The sequence below is a fragment of the Bos grunniens genome, chromosome 23 (genome assembly GCF_055505025.1).
Source record: "Bos grunniens cultivar Pamir isolate PY7600 chromosome 23, Bosgru_T2T1.0, whole genome shotgun sequence".
Lineage (NCBI taxonomy): Eukaryota > Metazoa > Chordata > Mammalia > Artiodactyla > Bovidae > Bos > Bos grunniens.
This window is the reverse complement of record NC_141187.1, coordinates 18,413,723-18,438,442: the sequence shown is the minus strand read 5'-3', so window position 1 is coordinate 18,438,442 and position 24,720 is coordinate 18,413,723. Positions and strand designations below refer to the sequence as shown.

The 24,720-nt window shown below is 49.0% G+C and overlaps 3 protein-coding genes and 1 long non-coding RNA gene across 13 annotated transcripts in view; 2 read left to right on the top strand and 2 right to left on the bottom strand.

Annotated features, from left to right (window-relative positions):
* Window positions 1-1,331: 1,331 nt before the first annotated feature.
* MAD2L1BP (MAD2L1 binding protein) lies at window positions 1,332-9,402 on the bottom strand. 4 transcript variants are annotated; one of them, XR_015153239.1, is made up of 4 exons: window positions 6,811-6,897; window positions 5,565-5,830; window positions 2,779-3,380; window positions 1,332-1,597 (listed from the first exon to the last, which is right to left on the bottom strand). XR_015153239.1 is itself a non-coding variant. In XM_086371822.1 (4 exons), exons 3-4 carry the CDS (start codon window positions 5,712-5,714, stop codon window positions 2,868-2,870), a joined length of 663 nt encoding a protein of 220 aa, XP_086227948.1. In that variant the 5' UTR covers window positions 5,715-5,830; window positions 6,811-6,897; window positions 9,297-9,402; the 3' UTR covers window positions 1,332-2,867. The 4 variants fall into 4 exon arrangements, 2 of the variants coding, with proteins under 2 accessions (XP_086227948.1, XP_086227947.1); XR_015153238.1 differs by lacking the exon at window positions 6,811-6,897 and adding an exon at window positions 6,451-6,550; XM_086371822.1 differs by adding an exon at window positions 9,297-9,402 and having other exon boundaries at window positions 1,332-3,380.
* LOC147346852 (uncharacterized) lies at window positions 6,896-7,399 on the top strand. The gene is made up of 2 exons (XR_015153241.1): window positions 6,896-7,036; window positions 7,139-7,399. It is a non-coding gene; the product is annotated as an uncharacterized LOC147346852 (long non-coding RNA).
* Window positions 9,291-20,830, top strand: GTPBP2 (GTP binding protein 2). Of its 5 annotated transcripts, none has more exons than XM_086371788.1 (13): window positions 9,291-9,381; window positions 9,783-9,928; window positions 13,258-13,284; window positions 13,771-13,955; window positions 14,249-14,357; window positions 14,814-15,011; window positions 15,310-15,484; window positions 15,618-15,837; window positions 16,259-16,394; window positions 16,514-16,572; window positions 17,114-17,285; window positions 17,733-17,897; window positions 18,127-19,407. In XM_086371788.1, the coding sequence occupies exons 2-13, from the start codon at window positions 9,887-9,889 to the stop codon at window positions 18,301-18,303; spliced, it is 1,665 nt and encodes a 554-aa protein (XP_086227914.1). In that variant the 5' UTR covers window positions 9,291-9,381; window positions 9,783-9,886; the 3' UTR covers window positions 18,304-19,407. The 5 variants fall into 5 exon arrangements, with proteins under 5 accessions (XP_086227914.1, XP_086227913.1, XP_086227912.1 ...); XM_086371787.1 differs by having other exon boundaries at window positions 9,772-9,928; XM_086371786.1 differs by having other exon boundaries at window positions 9,307-9,381; window positions 9,714-9,928.
* A 241-nt stretch (window positions 20,831-21,071) lies between these two features.
* Window positions 21,072-24,720, bottom strand: part of POLH (DNA polymerase eta) — a 29,192-nt gene continuing 25,543 nt past the window's right edge. For all 3 annotated transcript variants that reach the window (XM_086371783.1, XM_086371781.1, XM_086371782.1), the window contains one exon: window positions 21,072-23,047. In XM_086371783.1, coding sequence (XP_086227909.1) covers window positions 22,159-23,047 — 889 coding nt within the window. In that variant the 3' untranslated portion in view covers window positions 21,072-22,158. The remainder of the gene's footprint in view (window positions 23,048-24,720) is intronic.

The window sequence follows — 24,720 nt, the reverse complement described above, 5'->3', positions numbered from 1 at the left end:
TAGCCTTCTGGGGCCGCCCGCCAGCCAGCCCTTCTTGCCACGGAGCGCTTCCGAAAAGCCTGGGCGTACACTCACTCCCTCCTGCTTCCTTTCCCCACTGGGTGATGGGAGGTGTTCAGTTGTCACGGCAACGGCATGGTTTTACCCCAGAATAAGCAGGATACAGTGGTAGGTTGGAGGTCCCAATTTAGCCCAATTCCAGGGCTTTTTTGCTTCCTCTAAAACCCCTCCACACAGTCGACATTTATTGAGTCCTCATTGTATAACATACGCAATGGGGGCTTGGGAAGAAAAACAACAGTAAGACTAGCTATATTATTTCACTCCATTCGTGTCCTTTCTTGGCCTCAGAATTCCCTAAGAAAAGAATTTAAGATCTTCCTGGCTCTAAATTCCCAAGACAATCAATTCCCCCCAGAACCAGGTCTTACAGAATGGGATCCATCTATTCCACTGTCTTCAGTCTTCACAGATGGCTCTTGATTTTTCCCTTTCATAGGATTGTTTCAGCTAAGTGGCAAAGACCTAGAAGGGGGAGTGGGGATTCCCCAGAGGTCCAATGGTTAGGACTCCAGTGTGTGGGGGTAGGGAGGGGCTGGCTAGGCAATGGGGGACCATATAGGGCCACACCCTGGGAAAGGAGGGTGCAAAAAAGGTTACAAAATGTGAGTTTATGGACTACACTTCCCGATCAACATTTTCATATACAACATCAACAGCTACACGTTCCCTACCACCTACAATTACCTACCTCAGGTCCCACGCCTACTGCTTTTAGGTTCAAATGGTAGCAACAGATGAAAGGCCTGACCCACTGAAGCTGGGGCTCTTCACTCCCTGGGCTAGATAGGATTTCTTCACATGCATCTCTGGAGTGCCCAGCCAAGGTTAAAAGAGATAAACAGGTGCCTCAGGAGGCTTGTTGTCAGGGAAGATGATATTTGTTGACAAACTGATCTTTTAATTTCTGGATTCCTTTGGAGCAGATTAATGAAATCAGAATGACCTGTGCCCCAATGCCAAGCCAAGAAGTGTCTAAATTACCTGGATAATTAACTTTGTTTTGACTGTCTAGACATTGTTTGTGAAGGTTTTTTAAAGTAGGACTTGAGGGATCAGACTTGCCTTAATGTCTTCCACCTCAAAAGTTTATAACTTCCTTCTTTAAAATTCTCCCTCCCTTTAAGTCGACCCCTCAGCCTGTCCCTTTCCGAGTGGGAGACATGGCCCTGTTCCTCTTCTGTAAGGTACTATCAGACACAAAAACAGTGGCGAGTCCAAGCTGGCGGAGTATGCTTCAAGTGGACACAGCACAGAAAAGAACTCAAACCTTTTGTTTGCATTGATTCTGTATTTACTTAGCACCAGTAAGTGGCAGGTTCCACATCAGGAAACACAATCTGAAGCCAGAGATGAAGTCCCACAGCTTTCCAATGCTTCCAAATTCAGCAGGGCAAACCCTGTTTAATCATCTCAGAGTAAAATCACACAGAATGCACAGCACAGTGTAAAGCACTCAGCCTCTGGAGTCAGCTGGACTGGGTCTGAATCCAGGTTTCAACACTTATGCAAGTTATTCAGTCTCCCCAAGCCTCATCTATAAGACACAGACAATATTATGAAATCTGTAAGGTTATTAGATTAGATTATGTAAAGTGCTTAAAACCTACTATAAAATATAAACTATTTCCCATGTTTTCTTAAAGTATAAAAAATAGTATATATTGTACACACACACATACACCACACACCTATCCCCACCACCAGCAGGGTGAGGATTCTGCCTTCAACTTGCTTCCAAAAAATAAGTAGATGTTCTCAGGGACAAAGACCATCAGTGCTCAGTGGTCAGGACAGCACCAAGCTGGAGAGGATAACAGTAAGGATCAGGATGGCCAAGCCACAGATGCAGCTGAGGAGGAATGGCCACAGGCAGGAGGGCAGGGATGGCACAAGGACAATACTGCCAACAGTCACTGCCAGCAGCCACCATGCAACTGCAGTGGAGATAGCAGGGCGAATTCCAGAAGGGATATTTGGCCTCATGGAAGTAACTCTACAGGGCAGACCCGGTGTCTTAGCCTATGGTTCAATCAGGCTTTACAAAGACTCTCTTGGTTTTCTTTTCTCAGGTCCCTCCCGCTGTGTGACCTCTGCTTTGGGTACACATACTCTTAAGGATCACAGAACCCAACATGGGGCAAGCAAAGAACATCGGGCTAGGAGTTAGCTGATGAGGATTCTTGGTCCCAACTCTGCTATCAAACTGTTAAAGAACCTTGGCCAAGTCATTTAACTTCCCATATTGGCCCAGGAATAATGAAGAGAAAGAACTATTACAAAAAAAGAAATCATGGAAGGCTGAAGCCTAAGAGACCAAAGGAGATTACTCTAGCCTTAAGCCTCTTTAAGCCAAAAATGTTTCAGGAAAATTTAATATGAATCCATTCATTTTATAATATATTTAAGTCCATGAGTCACATCCACATTATGTCCCTGTTAAAAATTCTAAAAAGCCACAGCAAAAAGCTAAAAAGGGTCACCTCCCCACCCCACCCTATGGGTGGGGTGGGGAGGGGAGGGGAGGGAGCCTGTCTGTGGGCCCATGTTTGCTTTCCAGCCCCCAAAAGAAACACCTGACCCAGCACCCTCTGGGAAAATCAGCCTGTGATTCAAAGAGATGCTTGTTCAATGATGATTACAACTCCAGCCATACCATCAGTCCACCAGAAAGTCTAAGGGGGGCAGGCAGCCAGAAGGACAGAACCTTTCTCTCACCAGGAATTAACTAGCTCCAAGCAGATGGGTGACGTGGCGCCACCAGGGGAAGATAATTTAGCCATTGTGTGCACGATGAGCATTCCCATTCATTCATGGAAGCCTTTCAGTGTCACTGGGGCCTGGAACCAAATGTAATCCTCCCAGGTTGTAGCTGGGATGGCGGGTCGGCCACAGGACAAGGTCACAGTCAGCTTGTGGCCCCGGCTGGGCACTCTGTAGTTGAGCTTGGGTCGAAACCAATCTTCTCCACAGTCGCGGTGACCCTGTGCCATGACGATGGTGCCCATGAGTGGAGGGACCTGCAGCTCACTGAAGGCATCAGCCAGGAAAATGGCTCGGAAGAGGCGGCGCAAACAAGCTGCCGTGCTCAGGCTCGGGTCCATGCTGTTGGGGGCTAATCGGGACAAGTCAAGCTCATAGAACTCCTTGGGGCTGAGGGCATTGCCCCCAAGGAGGATCAGCACTCGAGGGACTAGTGTCCGGGCAAAGAGTCCCTCCAGGTGGCTGAGGACACTCTCCAGTTCTGCCAGGGTTTGCTGGCATTTCCTGCTGCTCACCTCAGCAGTGGCCCGAGGTTTCTTCTTCACCACGTCCTCTGCCTGTGAGGACAAAGAATGGTGACAGAGAAGGTCTGCAAGATAGACGAAAGCTAATGCCCTTTGAAGAACCATGCTGGGACAGAGCAGACTCACAGGACTGGAACTCCAGTTCAGTGAACCGCCACACTCAAGACCCTGGGTTTTATCACAGGGAAATATATCAAAAGGAAAACAGATTCTTTGTACAAAATTATAATTCTTCCGCACTCAGAACAGCAAAGACAGTGTACTGAAGCATCCAGAAATTAGCAACTAAAACACTAAAATACTCATGTGGTGGCATGGCAGGTAGTAAGCTTTTGCTGAAAATAATGGCAAGACTGAGGACTGCGGACTTCCCTAGTGGTCCAGTAGTTAGAACCCACATTCTAACGCACAGGAGGAGAGCTTGATTCCTGCTTAGGAAACTAAGATTCCCACATGCCACAGGGCAACTAGACAGCCTGTGCTTGGCAATTATTCAGCAAAAAAAAACAAAAAAAAACCCACCAAGGATTATTTGGTCTCATAAATTCTGGAGTTCATCCTCCAGTTAAACATGGCATTCATGTTGAGGTTTGACAGAAAATAGCAAAATTCTGTAAAACAATTATCCTTCAATAAAAAATAAATTAAAAAAAAAAAACATGGCAAGCTGATGGAAGGGAGGAAGGAAATGAAAGAGTGGGTGGGAGGGAGGAAGAAAGAGGGGAGGGAAGCAGGAAGGGAGGGGAGAGAAAGAGGACTCCCAGTGGCAAAAATAACTAAAAAATAGATGGCAGTGGCTAAAGACAACAACAAATTTTTGGAAGAGAGAAAGCAGGAAGCACTCAAGAGAGCTGAATACCAAGTGCTGTCAGAGGGGACTCCCCTGAGAAGCAAAACCACACTGAAGAAGTCCATAAAAGGCCTAGGAGTTGTTCACTTAAGCACCACAGAACACAAAAATGAACACATGGGGACTGAGTGAACACCTGTGCAAGGACCCTAGGCGTGCATGTGTGCTAAGTCACTTCAGTCATGTCCAGCTCTTTGTGACCCTATGGACTGTGGCCTGCCAGGCTCCTCTGTCCATGGGATGCTCCAGGCAAGAATACTAGAGTGGGCTGCCATTCCACTCCAGGGGATCTTCCCAACTCAGGGATCAAAACTGCATCTCTCATGTCTCCTGCATTGGCAGGCAGACTCTTTACCACTAGTGCCACCTGGGAAGCCCAGGACCCTTAGATGGCCTGCCCACCCAAACACAATGTTTTGGAAGTGTTCTTTCTCTCTTTTCTTCCTTCCTTTTTCCTCTCATGAGTAGTGTATCAGGTGGAAGCACAAATAAACGTGTTCAGTTTACCATGTATAACTGAAAGATAACTCCAAAATCACCTTTATTAGAGCAAATAATCATCTTTCCCTTTATCATTACCACTTCGTTCCCACCCAGTGTCCTTTAAGTCTATCAGCTAGTTCACAGGGCCAGCCACGCACACAGAACTTTCAATGACTTATTCTTAAATATTCAGACACCAAATAAAAGCCTCAACTGTGAAAGAGACCAAAACAAATAAATAGGAAAGGAATCTGGAAGACACAGAGACAGTGCAAGGGACAGAGGAAAACTTCAAAAACACAGTAATTAACACTCACAAGTAAGAGAAGTTCATACAGACAGGAAACAGGATATAATTAAAAAGGAACATGTGGGACTTCCCTGGTGGTCCAGTGGGTAAGACTGTGAGCTCCCAATGCAGGGGTCCGGGTTCCATCCCTGTTCAGGGATGCTTGCAGGTTGCAAATAAGGCCCAGCACAGTCAAAATAAATTTAAAAAATAAAAATTTTAAGACAAAGTTCTTAAGACTGTGACTGCCAAAAAATTACTTTAAGTGTAAGAATATAAACTCAAGGAAGAAAAGTATAACAGAAACTAAGAAAAGAGGATTTGGAGAGAAAAATACACTAAAATGAGAGGATCATTCATGAAGTTCAAATGTAACACACAATAGGAGTTTCAGAAAAAGAAAACAAGAGAAAAAGCAGGAAAGCTTTGACTACCCAGACTAGAGTGGGAAAGGACTGAAGCCATAGGGCTGAAACATCCTTTACAGCTGCTTATGCTGACATGCGTGAAGGTTCCTTTAACCACCCTTTTTACCTGCCACCATCTAATAGCCACAAAGTTCACTCACCAATTTTCTCCCAAAGCTTTTGCCTACCTGGGGAAAAGGTTTTCGGTAGAAGTGCTTAAGCTGTTCGTAGGGCAGAGGTAGTTGCTGGCGTTGGTACATGATATGTTTTAGAAGCTCACAAGTAAAGCGACAGCAGCCTTCCTGGCTCACAGGCCCAGGAAACACCACTGGCACCATGCAGTCTCTGGGACGAAAGGGCTCCAAAGGGTTGGGAGGTTCCTGGGTGGAGGTGGTCTCAAGTAGTTCTATCTGGGGGTCCTGAGTTTCCTCCGACTTCTCACACCACTCCAAATCTAGTAGGTGCACAGAGGGACAAGAGAGAAAAACGAAAAACTTAAAAGGTCTATGGACATAGCACCCTGAAGCCTGATCTCCTCTGTTCTCCAAAGCTAAACAGGGTCCGGCCTGATTAGAGCTTAGATGAGAAAAAGTTAAGAGGCCAAAATCAGTCTTCCCATCCCTTGTGGCGACATCAGCCACCACAGCTGAGGCCACACGCCTACACACGCGGATTCCCTCCGCAAACTCCCCTCTGGGAGGCTGCTCGCAGGTTCCAGATCCCAGTTGTCCAAGTAAGAGACTGCAGGATTTGGAGGGACCGGGTGGCGGGAATTTCGGAGACAGCGACTGGAGATCTGCTCAGAAAGCAGAGGCCCTGATATGGGAAAATGAGTTGAGAGAAAGCGGTGTCAAGCAGGGCCCAGAACACGTCGCGAAGAAAGAGGAGAATGAACCAATGGAATCCAGGGCCGCGGGGGCGATGGAGTCAAAGGGGCCGAGTCAGAGCTGGGAGGGACGACGGGAAATGGGGACAAGGAACACGGGCTAGTGAAACGACTACGTGCTAAATGACTGGAGGGAGCCGTGGCAGGGAGGAAAACAAACTCCTCGAGCTCCGGACTCTATACCTTACCAGGGACTGTAGCCGGGGGCTGCACTTCCGGCTCCGGGGCCGCCATCACGACCTCCTTCCCGTTCTCCATTCGGTTTGAATAGGCGCCCCGCGGTGCTTCATGGGAAGCCCGCGCCTCCACTTCCTGTTCTGCTGGCCCGGAAGTGGGAGGGGCGCCGCGACTGTGCGGCAGAGGCTTCTCTGGGTGGGAAATTGAGCCCTGTTAAGGAGCGGAGCGGAGCCCTCCTAACACCCTTCGGCGAGTCCGTCGAGCCCTCCTCCCACAGAGAAACCGCGGGTTCTCAACCACTTGGCGCTGCCTTCCGAGGACACCCACTCACCCGCATCCATTCTTCCCTGCGTCCTCTATTCGCTACGCACCTAGTTCGTGTCAGGCCCTGTCCTAGGTGCTGGAGTCTCTGCGGCGAAGAAGCCAGCGACTGGAGGGGTCCTCAAGGGGTTCAGTGCCTATAGATTCAATGCAGTGTGATGAATTATACAGTAAGGTGTACAAGGGCAGTGGACGCGGAGAACAGGAGCGCCTAACCTAGAGGAGGTGGGAGTGAGGAATGGTCCAAGAGGAAATTGATCTTTAAGATGAGTAAAGGTAAAGAGGAGGGTCTGGTGGTCCTGGAGACTGTTAAAAACAAACAAGGCCCAAATGGATTCACTTCTGCTAAATCTCACCAAGACTCATTTCCTAATCTAGTAGGAGTTTCAGCTTCTCCTGGAGTGGAATTTTAAACTAACCAGTCTGGCATTTCAGCGCTAGTGAGGTAATCTGCAAGATAAGTCCCCCAACATTCCCCCTAAATGGAATTCCCCTTTCTTTTGCTAATAACCTCATTATCCTGCCTCCATTTCTATAAAAGTCTTGCATTTTGTACAGCCCCTCAGAGTGCCTTTTATTTACTGGATGAGATACTTCCTGATTCATGAATTGTTAAATAAAGCCAATTAGATCTTCAAATCTTCAGTTGAATTTTGTTTTTTTTTAACAAGACCTTGAGATACAAGAGCATCCTCAATTCAAGAAATAAAAAGAGTTCGGCTTAAGAAGTATTAAAGCTGTGGTAGACAAACAGAAGCCAAATCATAGTAAGGAAGGCTTTCTAAGCCATATTAAAAAGTTTGAACTTGTTCCTGTAAGGGGATGGAGGAACGTTTGAAAGGTTTAAGTAGGAGAGTGACATGGTTATATTTACATTTTATACTGAAAAATTTAACCTCTACACTGGCTGCAGTGTGGAGATTAGATTACAGAGAGGACAAAGGAGGAGGCACAGATACCAGTCAGAGCTAGCAATTGGAATACCCAAGTACATGGTGAGAGAGGCCTGAACTAGGGTAGTCACAGTGGGGTGGAGAGAACTGGGTGAACCCTATAGATATTTAGGAGGTCCAGCGAGTAAGGTGGTTGATCCCAGGAAGAGGAGGGAGAGTGAGAGACTGTCCAGAAGATAAGCAAAAAAAAAAAAAGCAGACTTTTTACTTCAGCAACTCTATGGCCAGTTGTGCCATTCAATGAGGGAGGGAACACCAGAGGAAGGCCAATTTTATTGGGAATGGGTAAGGAGAAAAGATGAGTTCCATTTTTGATAGGTTGAGTTTGTTGTTCCATTGGACAGTGAAGAGATAATTTAGGGACACCATGAGGAGCAGAAATATGTATGTGAAAGTCATCAGCAGGGAGGTTGTATACAATGAAAATGAGCAAGGATCCTGAAGACACTAATGTTTGGGGATGAGCAGAAACAAAAAGGGTCTATGGAGGAGACTGAGGAGTAGCCAGTTCAGTTCAGTTCAGTTCAGTTGCTCAGTCGTGTCCGACTCTTTGTGACCCCATGAATCACAGCAAGCCTGTCCATCACCAACACCCGGAGTTCACTCAAACCCACTTCCATCGAGTTGGTGATGCCATCCAGCCATCTCATCCTCTGTCGTCCCCTTCTCCTCCTGCCCCCAATCCCTCCCAGCATCAGAGTCTTTTCCAATGAGTCAACTCTTCGCATGAGGTGGCCAAAGTACTGGAGCTTCAGCTTTAGCATCGTTCCTTCCAAAGAACATCCAGGGCTGATCTCCTTGTAGTCCAAGGGACTCTCAGGAGTCTTCTCCAACACCATGGTTCTAAAGCATCAATTCTTCGGTGCTCAGCTTTCTTCACAGTCCAACTCTCACATCCATACATGACCACTGGGAAAACCATAGCCCTGACTAGACAGACCTTTGCTGGCAAAGTAATATCTGCTTTTCAATATCCAGGGAAGTAGTAATAAAAATAGACAAGTGTTAGGTGATAGAGACCAAGAGAACAAGTGTGTTTCAGGAAACAGGAACCAGCGATCAAAACACTCCATAAAAAGCATAATGATTAAAATACTGTGGTATTGGCTTAGGAATAAACAAAACGGAAGAGAGTCAAGAAACAGATTAATGTATCAATATGTATATAGGTCTCAGCAATGATGAGGCTGACTCTTCGAAGCAAATAATTTCAAACAACTCCCTATGCATTTAGGAGGGGGAAAAATTAGTTCCCATTATACATTCTACATAAAGATACATTCCAAATCAATTAAACATATAAACATAGAAATAAACCTCAAAACTCCTAGAAAAAAATACTGGAGAATTATTCATAATTTAGGAGTGGGATTGGCCTAGACATGACACAAAACCAAGAAAATATAAAGAATTGCTAAATCTGACTTTAAAATGTATGTAAAGATACTATACATAAAGAATGAATGACTAATTATGTACCAGGAAAAAAGTCTGCGTGTGTACATCCATTATTTACCCCACAGGCAACCACCTCATAAGCACCTCATAAGCAACCCTTCCAGGAAACTAAACACACATATCACCTTCCATCTCCCAGGACCCTGATCTCCTCCTGGGCAGAATTCCCTGCTCCTCCTACTCCTCTGCCAGCCTTCACTCCTGTCTGCGGTAAGCCAGGTGGTATAAGATCGGATATCAGAATGGGCTATCCCACTCCATCTCTTAAAAGAAGGGAATTGGAAAGAATGAAGTGAAACTGTGTGGGGGACAGCTGAAAGATCTGTGATGATGAGAGTACAAGTGTTATCAGGTGACTGCAGCAGACCCTGGTTATCAAGAGAGCCCAGTGGTGGTGGTGGTGGTGGTGATAATGTTGGAGGAATAGTCTTAGCTCTCGCTTCCAATCCTCATCTTTCTTCAGCTGTCTCACTCAGCCCCTAAGTAGCAGTTTTCCTGGTGGGGTTGTGTCCCTGGCTGTCTGCAACATAATCTTCCTTTAGCTGAACAGGATACAGAAGTCACAGCTTGAAGGACCCATAATTGGTTGGGTCTGCTAAGCCCTTTTGCAGATTTTGGTCCTTCTGCTTTCACCGGTTTGGGGAGTTATGCCACGTGGACAGCATCTACCTGATCAGTAACCTGCCTTCCTCCTTGTGGTCCTGGGGAGAAAGCCATGGACTCCAGCAGGTCTGAACCTCTGCAAGGATCACCAGAGGTAAGCCACTGGTGTTAATTTTCCAAGGAAAACTGAGGTCTGCAGGGAAGGGTTTATCTCTAGGCTGCGTTTGAGGATCTCGCTGTTTGTGAAGAGAGGGGAAGTGGACATACAATGGGTGAGTGGTGAGTCACGAGATAGCCACGGGGCTGGGAACTGAACTCTGGCGTCCTGACTCCCAGCTCAGCAACACCAACTGCTTCTCCACTCTGCCTATCTAGTGTGTTGTACACTGGTTTATGTCACTGAATGTGTTTACTCTTTGCTGACTGCAAGAGCCCTAAAGAGCAAGAGAGTTGACAGCTTGGCAAGAAAGTCAAAAGTCAGCAGTCCCCTGGGCCCTTTGCCAAGTTTCTATTCCAGGCAACTTCCCCCGCCCTCGCAGCAGTTGACGTAACCCGAGCCCCAGCCCCGCCCAAGTAGGGGCCAGGCCCCTCCTACACGCCCTGGTTGTTTTAAAACCAAACTCGGTTCTCCCGGATTGGTTCTGCTTCAAAATAAAGGGGAGGGGTAATACTCGCTGCGGGCACTCGCTGCAGGGCAGGGCTGGTTTATAGATTCAGGCCTCGTGTCGGGGCTACCGCGGTGTCTCGGGCTGCTAAAACCAGCCCCCGGAGGGTGCCAGCCCGGTAATAAAGCAGTGACCACTGTGTAAAGGTGGCATAATCATCGTAACAATAAAAGCCATAATTAGGCTAATCACCATCCGCCTCCGCCCTGGCATTGGTCCTGACTCACCCAGAAGGCACGCATGCCATTGAGGGAGAAACTGAGGCATGGGCGGAGCCAGTAGGCTGGAGGGACAAGTCGCCCTGAATTCTTCAGCTCTCCAGGTCCAAAACATCTTGTCTGCGATCGCGTTAAGGGGCCAAATCCAGAAGCGCCTACAAGGCTAGATTCTATGTAAGCTCCCCCGACTCCAGTGACTGCCCCACCTCCAGGCCCCTGGAAAAGACCCGCTCAGCTCTCGGAGACTGGAACCAGACTACAGCTCCCTTAGGCCTTTGCGCGCAAAGCCGCGCTCCTTGCCTACGCCTAGAAGCCACCCGCGGCCCCTTGCGCCGCGATGCCTCCTGGGAGTTGTAGGGCTGCGGCGAACTCTTTCCAGGGAGCTCCTAGGCCTAAGGACTCTATATCCCATGGTGCTCCGCGGTTGTTTCTGACGCGACCCGGAGGCCAGGGGATGCGGGGGCGTGGCCTGCCCAGGGCCCCACCCCGCTCTCCTCTGGCTGGCCCGACTCGGCCGTGGCAGTAGGCGCGGCGGCGGCGGCTGAGTCCGCGGCGGCGGCGGCGGTGGCGGCGGGGGGGAGGGGCCGGGCGGGGGGCTGGCGGCAGCGGCGGATGGACTCGCGGGTATCGGAGCTGTTCGGCGGCTGCTGCCGGCCCGGAGGGGGCCCGGCCGTGGGCGGAACCCTCAAGGCTAGGGGCGCCGGCGGCGGCAGCAGCTGCGGTGGCCCGAAGGGGAAGAAAAAGAACGGAAGGAACAGAGGGAGCAAAGCAAACAACCCCCCGTACCTGCCCCCCGAGGTGAGCACCTGATAAGTGGCGGGGTCAGAGGTAACCACTCCTTCCGGTACCGGGACTCCAGGAAGGCGGGACAGAGAGAAATAGTACCCCCTTCCGGTGTCATAGACCCCTGAGAAGAGGAGAACCGTTTTTTCCTGTCCAAGGACCCCAGGGAGGAGGGACAGAAAGACTGGGCCTCCATTCCTGTGTTAGGACCCTGGGGAGGAAGAGTTGGGAGGGCGGCGGGAATCTCCCCACTCTCATCTAAGTAACTCCAGGTGAAGTGGGGAAAGGCGGTCCCATCCGCATCCCTTGGGAAGAGCAGAGTAGAATGCCCAAGCCCTTTTCCTGTGCAACTGAAGGAAAGGAGACTGCATCCCGGGAAGTGAGGAGTTAGAGTTTTCTAAACTTGTTCCAGGGAGGAGAGGAGTACCGGGAAAAGAGCAATATGTTCCCTCCCTCTCCACACACACAAACACAAGCAGAGAACACTCAGGCTAAGTCCTCCCGCCCTTTGCCTGTCCTACGAGGAAGTGTGCACAGCCTCCACCTTCCTGCTCCAGCTGTTCCCTAAGGCAGACAATAATTGCTACTTTGTCCCTCTATAGAAAAGGAGGACACAGGAGAAGAGCCTCATCCAGTGGTTGTCAAACTTGAGCACGTTAGAGAATCACCTGCTGCACCCCTAGAATTTCTGATTCAGTAGGTCAAAGGTGTCCCTGATAATCTGTATTTCTTACAAGTTCCCAGGTGATGCGAATGCTGCTGGTCCTGGGACCACACTTTGAGAAACTTTAGCCTAGACCATCATCCTTGTATCAGTATTCTGAAGCCACTCATTCTAATTTTTCATGTCCAGCAAAATGATAAAAAGGAAGGTCTCTGTTGATGGGGAAAGGTCTCCTTTACACTCCCATGCGATTATCGGTGAAGACCTATAAGAGCCTGAGAGTCAAAGAGCCTTGAAGGGATGGAATGATGACAGGAAGGGGAGAAGGAAAATGAAATGGCCAGGGAGGAGGAGTGCAGAAATACAGGACTGGCAGGACAGGCAAATCTCATATCCTTTTGCACCTGAGAGGGGAAGGCTCGGGCAATAGGATACTTCTGTGTTGGGTCATCTGATATAGGGAAGGGGAGGGGGTGGTGTGATGGACTCAAGATTTCACCTCAGCTGGGGCGCGAGGACTAGGGGGCAGAAAGGGAAAGGCCACAGTGGTCTGGTTTGTGGTGTCTGCCTCCTTCATTATCTTTTCTGAGTTTCTTCATCTCAACCGCAACTTTGGAGACTTGACTCTTCCTTCACCTGGCTCCTCTCTCACTGGGTTTGTAGTGACCAGTGCTGAGCTCACCCTCTGGCACTGCTCCAAAACCTCTTGCAACCTCTTACTCTTGGTGTCATCAGCTGAGGGGCGGGCAGGAAGGAAATGGTGTCTCAGACCAGTGGCAAAGAACGGCCTCCACAGCCTGGACATGGAGAAGACACAGACATGGGAACAGCAATTTGAGGCCCTAGAAGGAAGGAAAGAGGGTGATCCTACATCTAAGAAGAGCATGCTGCCAGTGATCCAAAAAAGAGGGACTCAGGGTTCTGTTCCTGGCTTAGATGGATGACTGACTGTGTTCTTGGAGGCCTTTCCTTCAGAGAGGTCACCCTGGAACTGAGTACAGGGCTAGTCTGCCATGACCTTTGACAGACACCTAAAAAAGTGCAGCTCAAGCTTCCTGCTCTCATAAGTTAGCTGCCTGAACCCCAGTGGGAATCGGGGAAGTAAGGGTTAGGTCTGGACAGTGTGTGGTAACAGCTCCCTGTTTCTTTTCAGGCTGAAGATGGAAACATCGAATATAAAGTGAGTCTTAGGCTGGGGAGGGGCATGTTGTCCTTGGTGTGGGATGATTTTCTATGATCCTTCTAACTTTATGCTCTATACTGCTGCAGTCCATGGGGTCGCTAAGAGTCAGACACAACTGAGGGACTTCACTTTCACTTTTCACTTTCATGCATTGGAGAAGGAAATGGCAACCCACTCCAGTGTTCTTGCCTGGAGAATCCCAGGGACGGGGGAGCCTGGTGGGCTGCTGTTTATGGGGTCGTGCAGAGTCGGACACACTGAAAAGCGACTTAGCAGCAGCAGTCATTTAAAGATGTGGTTCAGAGTAAGGGCTCTGTACCTCATTCTGTTGGAAGAGGACGCGCTGTCCGAGGAGGTCAGGGATGAGGGTGGTTAAGAGGGAAGGGAAGGCCCTGGTCCTTGCAGCAGGACAGATGGGGAACCTGTGGGGTCAGGAGGAACATCTCTGACTTTTTCTTCTCGTGATACTTCACCTGCCCTAAGCTGAAGCTGGTGAATCCATCCCAGTATCGTTTTGAGCACCTGGTGACCCAGATGAAGTGGCGGCTCCAGGAGGGCCGTGGTGAGGCCGTCTACCAGATTGGGGTAGAGGACAATGGGCTGCTGGTGGGGCTGGCTGAGGAGGAGATGCGGGCTTCCCTCAAGACCCTGCACCGGATGGCAGAGAAGTATGCTTCCCTTTGGTCCTCCTTTCCCTAAATCCCCAGGACCTGCCTTCTCTGGACAAAGGGCTGAAGTGGGGAGGGTTAGTTTTCTGGGGTCCTCTGCCCTGGACCCAGGCTTTTTGCCCCTTGACTTAAGGTTCATTTGTGTCAAGGGAGCTGTGGATGCAGGATAGATTGGAGGCAGGTAGGAAGTGGAGTAAGGTGTTCGGAGCTCTGGGGGAAGTATGAGAAGGCCATGGGTCCAGGGGGATGGGGAGTACAGGTGAGATGTGGCAGCTGTGGCCTTGCTGTGACAGAGTCGGGGCAGACATCACTGTTCTCCGGGAGCGAGAAGTGGACTATGATAGCGACACACCCCGGAAGATCACTGAGGTGCTAGTACGAAAGGTTCCTGACAACCAACAGGTGGGTCCCCACCCCTTCCTGTTTCTCACAGCCCTGCTCCCTGGGAAGGTCCTCTGGTGGCAGACTCTTCCCTGGCCTGGGACTCTGAGATTTGGTCCCCAGAGACTGCCTATGCCTTTTTTTTCTGGTTGGACTGGGTCTTTGTTGGTGTGCACCGGCTTTCTCTAGTTGGTGAGCAGGGGCTACTCTCCATTGTGGTGCATGGGCTTCTCATCCTGGTGGCTTCTCGTTGCGGAGCACCGGCTCTAGGTGCACAGGCTACAGTAGTTGTGGCTCCTGGGCTTTGTTGCTCCCCTGCACGTGCAGTCTTTCTGGACCAGGGATCAACCATGTCTCCTGCATTGGCAGGCAGATTCTTACCCACCACACCGCCGGGGAAGTCCCTGCAGCTGCTTTTGACCTTTCAGTGGACAGAGGTGAGGGGTTGGAACCTGACCTCTGACAATTCATCTGCAGTTCCTGGACCTCCGTGTGGCCGTCCTGGGGAATGTGGACTCAGGGAAGTCAACTCTGCTTGGAGTCCTGACCCAGGGAGAGCTGGACAATGGGCGGGGCCGGGCTCGGCTCAACCTTTTCCGCCACCTGCATGAGATTCAATCCGGCCGGACCTCCAGCATCAGCTTTGAGATCCTGGGCTTTAACAGCAAGGGAGAGGTGCATGCAATCACCGGGACCCAGTGGGACCAGACTCTGAGGATGGGATGGTAGTGGTGAAGGACAGAGTGAGGGCAGAGTGTGGAGCCTGTGGAGTAGTGTAGATGAAGGAAGGCCCGAGGACACTGAACCCACTGTGACCTCCCTAGAAAACAAACAGGGAATCAACTGAACTAAATCCTCAGTGGGGCTCAGGGTTAAGAGGCAGGGTTACCCAGGGACTGGTTTAGGTCCTGGCAGATCTTGCAGGGTTGGGGAGGCTGGCCGGGGGCACTGAGAGCCCGGGGCTCTGGGCCAGGTGGTGAATTACAGTGACTCACGGACGGCAGAAGAGATCTGTGAGAGCAGCTCCAAGATGATCACCTTCATCGACCTGGCAGGCCACCACAAGTACCTGCACACCACCATCTTCGGCCTCACCTCCTACTGCCCCGACTGCGCCCTGCTCCTCGTCAGTGCAAACACTGGGATCGGTAAGAGGCGTCGGTGCAGGGGCGGGGTCACTCTTCTCCCCGGGCCCCTACACATCTGGGAGCCAGACCACCTCTCCTCTTGCTCTCTCCCCCTTCCCGCATCCTGACTCTCCCGCCCGCCTTCTCTGAGCAGCTGGCACCACACGGGAACACCTGGGGCTGGCACTGGCCCTGAAAGTGCCCTTCTTCATCGTGGTCAGCAAGGTGGACCTGTGTGCCAAGACCACCGTGGAGAGGACAGTACGCCAGCTAGAGCGGGTCCTCAAGCAGCCTGGCTGCCACAAGGTTCCCATGCTGGTCACCTCTGAGGACGATGCCGTTACTGCTGCACAGCAGTTTGCCCAGTCCCCCAAGTAAGGCTTTCCCACTCCAGAATCCTCAGGGAAGGCCGCCACAGGGCCCCGGAGCACAGGGTACCCCTCCCCTTCCCTACAGACCAGACCAGTTCCGGCTCAGTTCTGTGGTTTTCCAGGTTGGGATTGTGGGAGGGAGTCTTTGCTGAAGGCTGGATCCTTCCCCCAACCAGCTTTGCTGACCCCTGGAAGCCTAGAGGCAAAGTGCTGTGCCAGACGTTTGCCATCTCCCTGGGCTCTGAGATGGGTCTCACGTGCCAAACTCATAGAGAGAGGCCCCAAGCTCCTGAAATGGTTACCAGATAGGAGAGGGCAGCCCCTGTCCACTCTGAGAGAGGCTTGCCTTTCCATGTAGGGGCTCCAGCCACTGCCTCCTATTTGGAACTTTCCTCATCTGCCCATTTTCTGCCTCCCTCTACAGCATCACCCCTATCTTCACACTGTCCAGCGTGTCTGGAGAAAGCCTGGACCTGCTCAAAGTCTTTCTGAATATTTTGCCTCCACTCACCAATAGCAAAGAGCAGGAGGAGCTCATGCAGCAGCTGACAGAGTTCCAGGTAATTGGCCATCTGGACAGGCAGTCAGCCAGGGAACTAGGAGGGACTAATCCTGAGCCCAGAGTCTGTTTTGAGGTTTTAGAGCTGCCAGCCCTTGATAGAATCTTCTTTGGCTTCAGGTGGATGAAATCTACACGGTACCAGAAGTGGGCACAGTTGTTGGAGGGACGCTTTCCAGGTGAATTGCCTTTCTTGTTATCTACCCCACTCAGCCCTTACACACCCAAGGACCTGAAAACATCATAGCTCACAGGCCACCCTGGCGGTGAACAGATGTGCTTGTTTGTAGATGAGGCTTTCGCCATCAGAGATGGAGAAAGCCCATAAATTGGCTTATAAGGGAAGAAACTTGCCACTTCTTAGGATCCTTCAGGCCTCTGCAGGGGGAAGTCTGAGTCTTGACCCCACGAAGACACCTAGAGTGCATTCAGCTGACTTCATTGCCACCAGGGAAACAAGGTCCCCTGAAACTCTGCCCAAGGGCATGATTGCTCTTTCAGGAATCAGGTGGTCAGTATTAAGCCAGGAGGTCCCTGTCTGCCAGGCTCTGCTGGTGTGAGCCTTCAGTCTGGACTGGGGCAAGGCAGTCATCTCCTTAGCTTTGAGTCACAATTTGGGGTCTTTCTCCCCCACTTGAGGGACTCAGAAGGGAATGACCTAGTAGAAAAGTATGTGTGGGGCTTAGGCTGACGCTGTGCCTCCTGCCCTCTGGGCTGCAGTGGGATTTGCCGTGAGGGGGACCAGCTGGTGGTGGGCCCCACGGATGACGGCTGCTTCCTGGAGCTCAGAGTTTGCAGCATCCAACGCAACCGCTCTGCCTGTCGTGTGCTGCGAGCTGGTCAGGCCGCTACGCTGGCCCTCGGAGACTTTGACAGATCTCTCCTTCGCAAGGTGAGGTGGAAGGGTGGGTTGGAGAGAAAACACAAAGAAAAGTGCCTGGGAGGCTGGCTGCTTGAAGGAGAAGCATCAAAGGTGCTTCAGGGGAACTCAGAGGGAACATGGTCTCTAACCCAAGAGGGCTGTCCGGGTATGGACAGACACTGTCTGGGTATGGAGAAGGCTTAGGATACTCACAAAGCACAGATCGCTAAATGTGAATCATTGTGTCACAGCCCTAGTGTCTAGGACTCTGAAAATACCAAGCATTAGAAGGGTTAGAGGACACAGGTGGGTAAGGGAGGGCTCCTTAAAGAGAAGGGTTTTCAGTCGGGTTTTCAGTCTTCTGAGGTCTTTGTGTTTGAAGTCCTAGAGGAAGCTGTAAAGGGTGTGAGGGCGGCCAGGGAGGAGACACTAATGTGAGGTCTGCCCTTCCTGAGTGTGAGGGCTCTGCCTCCCCAGGGCATGGTGATGGTGAGCCCAGAGATGAATCCCACCATCTGCTCAGTGTTCGAGGCAGAGATAGTCCTGCTGTTCCATGCCACCACCTTCCGGCGAGGCTTCCAGGTGACAGTTCATGTGGGCAACGTACGCCAGACAGCAGTGGTGGAGAAGATCCATGCCAAGGTGAGGGGACCCAGCCATGCCCCCGTTTTCCCAGGGAACAGTCAGAATTCTCCTGCGTCCAGAAAGGAGGGAAGCCTGTCCCCAGACTCAGAGACCTCCCTTATCCCTCCAAGGGGACAAAGCCCCACTTGGGGTGGGTAGATGCCTGCTCAACCCTCGAGGGTGGAGGGCCAAGACTAGTAGAGACAAGAGGCATGGTCCAGGGCCAGTGACCGTGTATCTGCTGCAGGACAAGCTGCGGACAGGGGAGAAGGCAGTGGTACGTTTCCGCTTCCTGAAACACCCAGAGTACCTGAAGGTGGGCGCCAAGCTGCTGTTCCGGGAGGGTGTCACCAAGGGCATCGGCCATGTCACCGATGTGCAAGCCATTGCAGCAGGAGAGGCCCAGGCCAACATGGGCTTCTGAACTCCAAGCGGGCACAGCTCTTCTGCTGTCCCTACAATACAAAAGGTGACTTCCGGCCATGCTGCCCCCCACGTTGGCGGCTGTGTGTTAGTAGGCTAGAGAGAGGGGGTGCTCTCCACTGCCTGCTCCCTGCCACCTTTTCTGGAGACATGCCAATCTAGGTATGACCAGGGAGGGGCAGTCAGTCGTGAGGAAGAAGACAGGAGAATTCAGGGCAGTGCTCAGTAGCCTAGTGTTCACCTGGTTGGCTCATCAAGCTTGGCAACCCTGCGGCCTGTCTATCGGAGGGAGCTGACCACTGCCACACCGGCCCCACTGTCAGGACTGGGCATGATCCACTGGTGTGGTTCTTGCACGTCAGGAATTGTCACAACTGCTGGGGGTGGTCCTCGAAAGCTCTCCTTTTTCTATACCTCTTCTCAAGGCCATGTAAGTTGCCCACCTCTACTTGACTGTGGACAAAAGACCTCTGCTCCGGGCCATCAGGTGGCCCAGGGTCTGAAGAAAAGGCACAGGGACAGTGAAGGCAGAGCTCCCACCCTGTGCCAAGACACAAGGCCAGCTCCTCAGCTTTCTCCCCCTTCCCTTCTTCATTCAAGGGCCACGTCCCCCGTTTCTCCTCTCAAAGGCCCCACAGGTGCTATTTGTTGTGCTGGCCCAGGTGTGGGGCCGCCAAGCTAAGACTTGGCCAACCGAGGGTCAGCTGCATGTCAGTCAGTCTTGTCCCTGCCTCCGCAGTGATCTGTTGATTTTAATGCTGGATCAACCAGTATGTTTTACTTTCCCCGACCACAGCTCCCCGTCCCACACCCTCACCTGCCCTCTGGCCCCATGTAAGTCCTCTCTTGTTTTAGTAGTTTGCAGTGAGCATCCCTTTCCCTCTGTTGCAGGGAACCTGGAGGAAAGGGAAAGATGTTGCCATATTTCCTACTCCTTAGGGCATGGATTCCCTCCTTTCCCTTTGTTAGTGTCCTGGGTTCCCATGGACTCAGGGATTTGGTTGAGGTTTCTCTGCGTGTATATATATATATATATACACATACATACATATATATATTTAAATACACATATATATATTGTACAGAATAAAAATGTTTTATTGAACACACCGTGCTTATGTTTAAGCCCCAGGCTCATCTTCCAGAGCTGAATTCCTCTCGAGGATCAGAGAAAAGCAAAACCCTTATGCTGCTAAGCCCTAATGGGGGGAAAGAACCCATCCGGCCTCGTGTTCACCCTGCGTCCTTTCCTCTCCCCCACTTGCGGTCAGTGTCCCAGTGCTGTGACTTAAGTATGCTGGCTTGGTTTGCATAGTTCTTTGAGCAGAATAGAAAGTCAAACTGTCACCTTTCCAGCTAAGACAGGTACCCACCCTGTACTTGAGGGGCTGGCCACTTGCTCATGGTCACAGGGTTACATAAGGAGGCTGATGACTGCCCCATCAGAGATTTAGAGATAAGCATGCCAGCTATGTAGTGATGGGTAGAACTTAAGAGACATGGCAATCTGATCCTCACTCTTCCTAGCAATGCAAAGTGTAGTGAGGTTCATATTATAGTCTAAACTGACTTTTTGGAGCTGAAGGCTACCCACTGAAACCTGTCTTCTTCCTGTTTGTGTTCAGAGTACCTGACTACCACATTCTCTGGGTGGAGAAATATGGCTCAAGGTTAAAGTCCAATGCAAAAAACAGGGACTACATTTGCAGTACTGATCCTTGCAAAAGAAATTTAATAATAAACGTGGCCTATGGTCCCAGGGGTATTCTGCCTTCAGAGTATTAAAGTGAGCCTCCCTACCATTCAGGCTTCGCTGCCCTTTTTGGCCACACTGCACAGCATGAAGCATCTGTTCCCTGACACCAGGGATCAAATCTGCACCCCCTGCAGGGGAAGCACAGTCCCTTGGCTGCTTTTTAAATATCGCTGGTTTAACTGGCTACTAAGAAGCCTGTGGTTGAAGAACTTCCTACTGGTGTTGGGAACTAAAAACCCTTTACTTCCTTCCGTACAGCTGCTCATAAACTGCTATGAGGGAAGGCTGCAGTCACCATGAAGGTACTACAGGTCTTGCCCAACACTGGCCCTTGCACATCTGTCTGCATCCCCAAGAAACCAAGGTGTGCCTCTGGTGTGGCCTTGTTGGTTCTTCACTAGTGCTCCCTCTCCCCTCCCCCCAGGACCGCTCCTGGCCTCTAGAAGGCCACTGGAACCAAAGTTTCTACCACAGTGCTTTTCTGTATGACTTCTTCCTGTCTACTGAAGTGTTAACAATTTGTTCAACTTGATCTGTACAGCACCCAAAGGAGATTTCTTTTCAAACTTCTCCCTAGATTAAGAAAGGAAGTTTTAGAAAATGATACTGAGACATCTCCACAAACTAGTGAGGCACTCTGCATTGATACAGCACTGAGAAGGATGAAAAAGTGTATAGTAGTCTGTACATTTTTAGTGTTAGTTCCCCTAACCCTAAAATTTTCACTCTGTATTCATCCAGTGAATATCAAGGACCTATTGTGTGCAAAGCACTGTGAAGAATTCTTTTTTTTTTCTTCCCATTTTAAATATTTATTTGGTTGCACTGGGTCTTCATTGCTGCCTGTGGGATCTTTAGCTGCAGCATGTGGGATCTAGTTCCCTGACCAGGGATTGAACCCTGGGCCCCCTGCATTGGGAGCACGGGAGTCTTAGCCACTGGACCACCAGGGAAGTCTCTGTGAAGAAGTCTTGCCTTGAAGAAATCTACAGATCTGGTAAGGAAGAGCCATGTACATGGTAAGTACTGTCTTTTATTAGATACTTAACACAAAAGTGGAAAGTATTTTTGGAGGAAGAACTAATTTGCTAGACATAGTGGTTTTCAAATGTTCCCCCTTTAAACTGTAGGTCCCCAATTTATAAATAAGCTAAAATAAGCCTAAAAGTACTGGTTTGAGTACATGTACCTTATGCCCTCATCACTCAGTTGACCTTTGGTTGGCTTCTCTGTGTAATCAACATGTCCCACATCAGAAAAGCCACAGCTGACAGCCACACACATAAGCAAAGTAAGTATACAGTAATATAAACAGACAAGTGCAAAAAGCTACAATAATTCATTTAAAACCTTAAGCTAAATAAATATTCACACTTCAGTAGGAAAGAGCTGAACAGGGCAGTGACCCTGAAGGCTCAAGCACTTCCCTCTTAAATGTGTATTTAGGGTCTAAGGAAATGACATTGCCCAGAGGACAGTTATTTTCTCGATCAAATTCATTTCTCAAGTTCATTAATACACAGATTCAGCAGGGGTGGGGATGAGGCTGGAGAACACATTCCTTTGTGTTGCTGCTGGTCCTCAAAATCACACTGGGAGTAACAAGGTCCTGGACAAGGTGACTTGCTTGAGGACATATTCTAAGAGGCAAAGCCAGGTTTGGAACCAGATCTCTTAGGCTCCAAGGCTCAGGCATTCTAAACTGACACTGCTTCCCTGCTGCTGCTGCTGAGTCGCTTCAGTCGTGTCCGACTCTGTGAGACCCCATAGACGGCAGCCCATCAGGCTCCCCCGTCCCTGGGATTCTCCAGGCAGGAACACTGGAGCGGGTTGCCATTTCCTTCTCCAATGCATGAAAGTGAAAAGTGAAAGACTAACAATTAAAAAAACAGTTATGATCTGAAAAATGAGTTTTTACATCCTTATCAGCAATAGGATTTGAATCCATGCCTACAAAGAGATGGGAGCCTTAACTCAAGATCTGGATTATTTTTCTTATTAAAAATTTCATGAAGTTATAAGTCTTGAGAAGTGAACTTATTCCCACCTCCCAGGTTACAGATAAAATATTACCACCCTGCTGCAAGCCTGAGGGCAGCACTAGTGTGTTAATGGCTTAAAAAATGATTCCAGTGTCTGCATGCCCTCAGGCCTGGGCCGTTTATTATTTGAGGCCAGAGGGCTCTTGGGATTTCTTTTGCTTTGAGGAGAACTGGCAGGAACAACCTGCGGGTTTGAGGAGTGGGGCTGCAAAAAGGAGTTCTGTAACTCCAATGCAAAGTGATAGTCTGAGTGTTCTGGCATGTCCCACACAGGTACCAGAGAGCCACACTTCTCGCAGGGCACTTGGTCCTCAGCAGCCAGAAAACTGGAGGTCATAGTTGCCTTCTGAGCCACCTCCAGAGCAGATGTGGAAGTTAAAGAAGCAAGGCTGCTGAGGCTGTTCTGGGCCAAATCCATCTCTGTGGGAGTTGTTTTGGGGGATCCTAGCTTCAACATCTTTTCACAGTCAGGGGCACAATCTGGATTCTCTGTTGGAAAACAGTTTGGTAACTCTTTAGGACTGGACTGTGGCTTCTGTGAAGGGAAGAAAACTGAAGGATTAGTGAGCTGCTTCTGCTTTAGAAGCAGACTTTTCTGCTTAAAGAAGGGCTCGGTTCCCATAGTATGACTGCTTTGGAAAGGTAATGAGGGCTTGGATGATGGGCTCACGGGGGCCTGTGTAGTGGCAGTAGAAGAAAGTGAAGCTTCTTTGACTTTCTGCTTTTCTGCAGCTTTCTGGAAGAACGATTCCAGAGAAGTCGTTGCCTTCTTAGGGGTTGTCACTGCTGGGCCACTTCCCTGGGTCTTGGCTTCTGAACTGGTGATTGGCACTTTCGGCAGAGAACTTGGGTCACTGCCCAAGAAGGTGGTGATGTCTGGGCCAGGTGAAGGGGTAGAGGAACAGAATTTGGTAGCACAGAGGAAAAGCATTATAAGGGGAGGGGCCCTGTATAGAAAGTGAAAAAATAGATTAGCCGCAGGTGACACATTAAGTTTCTAAATGACTGGGACTCTGGTTCTGCCACAAAAGGAAATTATCACTATCTCAAACTTTGGGGTATATTGGGTTAATACAGATTCAGCGGACCTGGGATGGGTGCAGAATCTGCCATTCTAACAAGTTCTCAGGTGATGCTGATGTGGCGGTCTAGGACCACACCCTGAGAACCACTGGCTTTGGTGAACACCCAGTAAGCAGGATGTGTAAGTTGGCTCCCCTGACAAGTGGGTTTACTGTTTTCATGATACTGCTGCACAGCTGCTGAAATTCACGGGTGAGGCAAGACACTATCTAGAGCTACAAAAAAGTTTAAAAATATTTAGACTGGAAAGACTTGAAAAAAAATGCTCTATGCAGTTTTTAAACAGAACCTGAACTCTTGATTTTCAACTCTGGAATTTATCTAGAGAATGAAATTTCACAACTGCTTTTGATTACCTAGCCTAGTCTCAGAAATACTAGAAATTTCTAGAAATACTTCAAGAAATTTGTCATAAAGTTCCTCATTATATCTCATTATCCAAATAAATTTTCACATAAGTTGAATTTCAGAAGATGAAAATGTGCTTTTATATACAGATTTAGTCCCTCAATGAGGTAAAGGGTAAATGCTATTTTAAGATTATTATGACAGTATCTCACTATTCTCTTTCATGCTTTGAGACAGTCTTATAATCAGATACTATTATGCTTCCCTGCCAATATAATATTTTATACTCTTGGTGAAATGTTATAATCTGTCAGTTGATAAGGTTTAATGTGAACATAGTATCACAATTATCATTTGGTTCAGTAAAATCACTCAATATTTGAAAATAAATACAGTCTTCATTCTTTACTTAGAATAATTTACTTGTTAGTCTTTGTAAATAACAAGTATACCAAGAAGTAAGTATTCTTCAAGTAAGTCTTCTAAGTATTACAAAGACTCTTAACTTTAGAGAGTAATATATTCAGATAAGCAATAACTTAAGATGGCTAACTAAACTTTTCTTTTTATAATCTCTAATGTAGATCTATATTAAACAACCAGTTTATCTTTCTCACATATTATTAATATATTTACCTTGTGAATTTGGAATACTTTTACAATTTAAGAGGCTATGTTAAATAGGATTCCAATACTGAAAAAATCATTACTATCTGAACAGTAAATGAACACACTCCTGTATAGAGCTGATTATTTTTAATGGCCAGCTGAAGTGAAATTTATTATTATGACATTTGGTATTACACCAGTGGTGCTTGTAACTGAGTTGGGATGTGAGATAGAGATTATTGGTGAATACAGGTCATTTTCATTATCAAGAAGGATGATTTTAAAATACAATAATCAGACAGTTAAGACAGAAGTTCTCTGAAACTTGTTCTGCATTCCCAAGTAGAACTGGTCATTCCCTGACTATAACAAATTAGTATCAGAAAGGGTAGTATTGGTTCAGTCTGCCTCTCAAACCTATCCCTGGGCACTGGAAGGCACCAAATGTAGACAAAGAGGCTGAACCATGTTTCTGGCATTTCTAATGTGTTCTCTCCCTTAATGCATGACCACCCCTCTCTATAACAGGTCCTGCTACAAAGAACCTACCCTAACTAGAAAGCTTATATACTAATTTTAA